Source organism: Kryptolebias marmoratus, linkage group LG18 (assembly GCF_001649575.2).
Source record: "Kryptolebias marmoratus isolate JLee-2015 linkage group LG18, ASM164957v2, whole genome shotgun sequence".
NCBI classification, from domain to species: Eukaryota; Metazoa; Chordata; class Actinopteri; order Cyprinodontiformes; family Rivulidae; genus Kryptolebias; species Kryptolebias marmoratus.
The window spans coordinates 10,077,384-10,082,989 of NC_051447.1; the positions used below are offsets into that span (position 1 = coordinate 10,077,384).

The 5,606-nt window shown below is 38.1% G+C and overlaps 1 protein-coding gene across 2 annotated transcripts in view; it reads right to left on the reverse strand.

Annotated features, from left to right (window-relative positions):
• Positions 1-1,052: 1,052 nt before the first annotated feature.
• Positions 1,053-5,606, reverse strand: part of apaf1 (apoptotic peptidase activating factor 1) — a 41,300-nt gene continuing 36,746 nt past the window's right edge. For both annotated transcript variants that reach the window (XM_025004967.2, XM_017411553.3), the window contains one exon: positions 1,053-2,407. In XM_025004967.2, the coding sequence (XP_024860735.1) occupies positions 2,261-2,407 (147 nt within the window). In that variant the 3' untranslated portion in view covers positions 1,053-2,260. The remainder of the gene's footprint in view (positions 2,408-5,606) is intronic.

The window sequence follows — 5,606 nt, forward strand, 5'->3', positions numbered from 1 at the left end:
AATGAATATATATATACATATATATGTGTGTGTGTGTGTGTGTATTGCAATGCAATTTTTAAATAATGTGTCACACAACAAGGTGTAAATTAACCAACAAAAAAGATGCACAAAGGTTGCAACCCTTAAAATAGTTTAAAACTACCAAATATCATCCCCTTTACTACTGTTTTGGTATGTAGCTAAATGTTTTTACCAGCAGATATATTGACCAATTTATCTTTCGTTAAATACAGTTCTATTGCAAGACGAGAGCAGTCAGAAGTGAACTTATTTATGATTTAATTCCCAAACTCTGTCTCTAAAATAGCCCAATAACTGGTGACATTTTTTTTTTTTAAATAAGCAGATATTTTTGTCAACAGCCAGTAAATAGCTCAGTGGTTTGTTTTGGCACATCAGTTCCCAATTTAGCTTTGTTTCTATATTTAAAACTTCTAACGTCTCCTTTAAAGAATAGAAAGCAGTCAAAACAAAGTGCAGCCATCTGCTTTGACCGGTTGAAGAGAGGGGCAGGGGGAAGAGAGACGAGAAGAGCTCGGAGAAGTAAGCTAAAAATAAATGCTGGGCAGGATGGTGGCATCAATATGTGCAGATCAGAACTTTGCAGCTCTGGAGGCAAAAAACAAACAAACAAAAATAAAAACACAGGCTGAGATAAAACCATCCTGGAGAACTGCACGTTTAAATACTGTTTCTGAGGTGTGGAGAGCCAGGAACAATAACTCCACTTTTGTTTTTAATTTAGAAATTCAAAACTAGAGAACATCCAGGGTTTAGGCATTTCTCTACTTTAATTGGCTGGTTTTATTTTGTGAATCTACGACACTATGCCTTTCTAACTTGTTCAAGTATGCATATTTAGCTGCCTTTCATTAGACAAAATCAAAATCTCATCTTTTCTAACTAATTAACATGCAATATTTGCATGGTGAATATGTGTCAACAGTATTTATTTTGTGATTGCAAAAAAAGGACAAAACAATTCTCAAACTAACACCATCATCTTCATCATAAATCAAATTGTACAGGCCATAGTAATGACACACACACACCTTTAAACAGTAAATGTTTTAATGTTCTATAAATTACACCCACACCACAGCACCATTCACCAGAATCAATACTGCTTAATCAATGTTTCTACAAATCTGTTGATTGAACTTTAAAGCACCAGTCAGGAAGAGCACGCTGTGAAAAGGACACAAGTACAGTTCACAAACGTTGAAATGCACTTTCACTCGTATTGATTTTTTTGTGTGTTTTTGTGCTTATTCTTTCTCCTGAAGCTGGATGATCTTCACTGACATAAGCAGGCTGGATGGATCAGAGCTCCAGGCTTTAGGCGTTCTGTCACATATTTAAGAGTAAGCACTGAAAGTACAGATCCGCACTGAAAGGAACTCATCAAAGCCACCTTATAGAAAAGCTTCCTGAATTTTTTTTTTTTTCCTGCTTCAGAGCAGGTAAAAAAAGGCTGAACAGCAAGACACCAAACAGGTTTTTAAAAAGTGCATTAAAAAGTAGTTTACATACGGAACTGGTACAAAATATACATAAAAAAAAACAATTGCTAAATCGCACATGCAACTTTATTCATAGATTATAAACCCCCCCTTTTTTTGTAGAAAAAAAAACTGATCAAAGTTTGCACACATGGATACCTAAAAAACACAAACAGCATCACAGGCTTTAACTGGAAACAACATGCTGCCGTCCCTGCAGCCGTTCATTATAAGACCACGGCTGCAGAGGACACATGAGGCTCAAAAGGCTAGTGCTAAACGTTTGGTTTCCACCAAACACAGACATATGCAAACATTAAAAATGAGAAAACAAAGTAGAATGTAGTTCATTGTTGTGGACAGATCAGATATGTAAGACCCGTTTAGTCCTGTAGGGTAGCTTTCATTATTCACAGTTAAGATGATGCAACGAGCGTACACATTTAAATTAAATCAATATGTGTTTTCATTTTGAGCACCGATCACACTTATTTATTTTTTTGTTGCATTTAAGGCTTCGGTGTGTGATTGTTTCAAGGACATACGCTGGATATTGAAGGTTTATAACCCTGGAGAACTTCAAGTGTATGCAAGTAATGCTTTTTATTTCATGTTGTTGGCTAGTGTTGGAATGAAATTGCAGCCTTGCCCTTCATGCTACCCAGTTTATTAACACTAGTTTCAGCTAGAAACCTTAGTAGTTTTTTTTTGGATCGTGGTGATTTGTTCCTGTCTTCGTGTTGGTTGCGTTGTCCTCACACCACCCTCTGGAGGATGTAGAGGATGCCGATGTTGTCGATGGTGACGAAGGTGGAGAAGTCGGCCGAAACGTGGACTTTCTTCAGAGCGCTTCCTGTCGGGTAGAACGTCTGAAGGGTTTCGCCTTTCACCACGTTCCACCACTGGAAAAAAGACGGAGAGAGAGAGACACTGTTTAAACACTGGAAGTTTTTTTTTCTCCCCTTTTCAGCTTTGTAGATTCAAACAAATAGTTTGAAATGTTCAGCATCAGTAATCAGTTGGGATAAATCTTTGCTATATGTCTCTTCTCAGTTCTTGTGTAAAGGACTTTTGTGTTTCAGGCAACTACAGCTCCATTTATAATCAGTTAAATCAACAGCGCAATATATAAAAACTCAAACCTAGAGCTTTAGGAAAGCTGCACAGAGAACCATTATGAATTTATAATGTTACAGAAAAAACACACACTCACTAAATCCCCATCATCTTTTCTTAGCAATTCTGTTTAATCTCGATTTGAAGCTGACATTTCCCAAAGAAGCTGCATCTCACTGGGACAAATCATCAAAGGCACATCAAGTCAATCATTTAGAGCTCTGCATGACGGTGTGTGTGCATGCAAATTTGACTGTATTTAGTAAGATATATAGTAAGCGCATCAGAATACATCAGAGTAGGACACTGTACCTCTTCCAGCTAAATAAAAGATGAGTCTCTGATATGATTATTTCATATTTCTGATGTTTTTCTCGTGAAAGCTTTAGTTACTCTGTGTGTGTGTGTGTGTGTGTGTGCGTTTTAAAAAAAGCAGGTCAGTTCCTCAGTTTCTACATACTGTGGAAAATCAACAGATGTCTGGATTATAGGACACTACAACACACACACACACACACACACACGCAGCTATAAGAGGTTCTCATTTGCATATTTGCCATCATGACTTCAAAGCAACTTTTTCTAGACTTTTTTTTGTTAGAGCTAGACAGAGTGCTGTGCAAAAGTCTTGATCAGTCTGGATGAAACAAGTGGTGAAAATACAAATATTTGTTCTGTTTTTTCATGGATGGAACTGAAATGGGTATTAAAAGCCTAACGTGCACAAAACAGTCAATCTGATGAGTTGGTTTAGCTTGAAACAAGATTTTTTTCTTTAACATATTAATAATAGACCTAATTAGACTTAGTTGGACACGTCATGTGACTCAAAGCAAACACTTTTGTTTGGTCATCACCTGTGTGGTTTTTAATTTTTTTCTAGTTAAATAAAATGTAAACTAGGAGCACTCAGAGAGCGCGAACCTCCACCGAGGCCACAGCGTGGTTAAAACTTTGTGTGATCCGGATTATAATCTGGATCAGAACCAAATTTTTTTTGTGACAACCCCAACATCTCCTGAAAATCCTGTCCAAATCTGTGCCTTAGTTTTTGCCTGATCTTTGCTAACAGACAGACAAACGAACCAACGGACACAACCGGAAACAGAACCTCCCAGGTGGAGGTAAAAAAAAACTTTCGCCCCCTCTGCACTCAGCCATGTCCTTTAGCGCAGAGTCAAATTTCATAATTTTTTTCTTTGTATCCAATTCTCAAAGTTATTTTGGTGTAGTATCGAAAAAAAGAAAACTAACTCATTACTGCCATTGTTTTTCTTCTGCACAATCTGTTCCTAATTAACTGCACGACTCATCCTAGCACCCGAGAACTTTAGTATTAAACCTCCCTGGTTGTTTCTATAGAAGCTGAACCAAGTTTATGGAATATAAAAAAAAGTAGGGCAAGATAAAGTTGAAAAATTAAAGTTTCTTACGTTTTCATTCACATCCGATCTGAAAATTTTTCCCTTTTAAGTGTTTAAAAGCTGGAAGAGTCAGAGGCATGCTGACCTCCAGTCATTAATAATTTACCCAGCAAAGAGAAACTATGCTTTTTCATCTCTACATATGTCATTTTCTAGCCTTTCACTTACGATCACAAACAGTTTAGTCAGGAAATTCTTTTGCATCATGCAATATTAAACGCACATTAGCGCAAGAAATCCATATACATTCAGCGACTGCTTCGTAGAAATGCATTTAATTCACACCCACCACTGTAGGCCTTTTTATGTTTACATCCGCATGATGAACTCGAGTGATGTTTGCTTGAACATCAAAGCTCTGCTTAAAGCTAAACAGGATTGCCATGACGGCTAATTAGATTAAATTATTTTTAGATTCTTGGATGGTTCATAAATATAAATGCACAGATCGACTCCTGATGTGGCGCGCAATCCTTCTGGAGTCGTAAATGATGAGGGGGAAAAAAAAAAGGTTTAGAAAGATGCATCACAGTAACATGTAGTGACAGTTTGGAGAGCTGAGGCAGCAGTATATACATAAATACATATAAATGCATTTGCAGCAATATATTGGGGGGTTTTATGGCTAAAGTCAGACCACTCTGCTCCGCTCTGGATACAGATATTTCAACTTCAAAGCCCGCTGGAATTTAAACCTATTTGGAGTTCAGTTCAGGGTACATCTAAAGTGATGCAACTCTGAAAATGTTTCAGCTTCTTAATAGACCTGAAGATGATGGTTTAAAATAGTCACATTATCTTTAATCCAAGGCCCTGTTCAGACCTGGCACCGTATATGCATTTTGGGTGATCCGATTGCAAGTTGCCAGCTCTGACTGACAGCATTCACCCCAAAACGGCTTCGTGATTGGATGTCAGTTATCTGCGCTGTATGCAGACACGCGCAGCCATGTCACACATCTGTGTTTGATTAGGTGTCTATAATACGACATAATGCTGCTCAGATCAATCAGGGACTACATAGTGTCATAGTGACCACAGTGGGTCCAATCAGCTCGAAAACAATAAGAGCAAACATTGAACTAAAAAAAAAAACTCGCCCCACTGTGTTCTGGTAATTTGATAAAAATCGAGAAAACAGATTTTTTATTGGGAAGGCCTGAGAATGCTCATTTGTCAAGCTTATAAAGAGCGCAACAAATCTAAAGATTCCACATTTGAAATAAAACCTGAATTATTTGTCTCCACAAAAAAAAAATGATAACAGATGTGACTGGACAGGGAAGAAGACCAGACGAAACAAAGGTGGGATCAGTTTGATCAGGAGGTGCACCTGCAGCTGAATAGGTCTGATTTGTTGGCAGCCAAGGCGGTGACAGCTCAAACGAGAGAATAATACTCATGGTCCTTGTTGTGAAAGGTGAAAATGGTGGAAACGAGACGAGTCACAAACCTGACCCAGTGAGACCTCACAGTGAGGAAACTCAGGCCCTATCTGGTCAGGAGGGGGAGAGCAACCCTCCATATCAAGATAACATCACCCAGCCTGCTGTGACTGGGG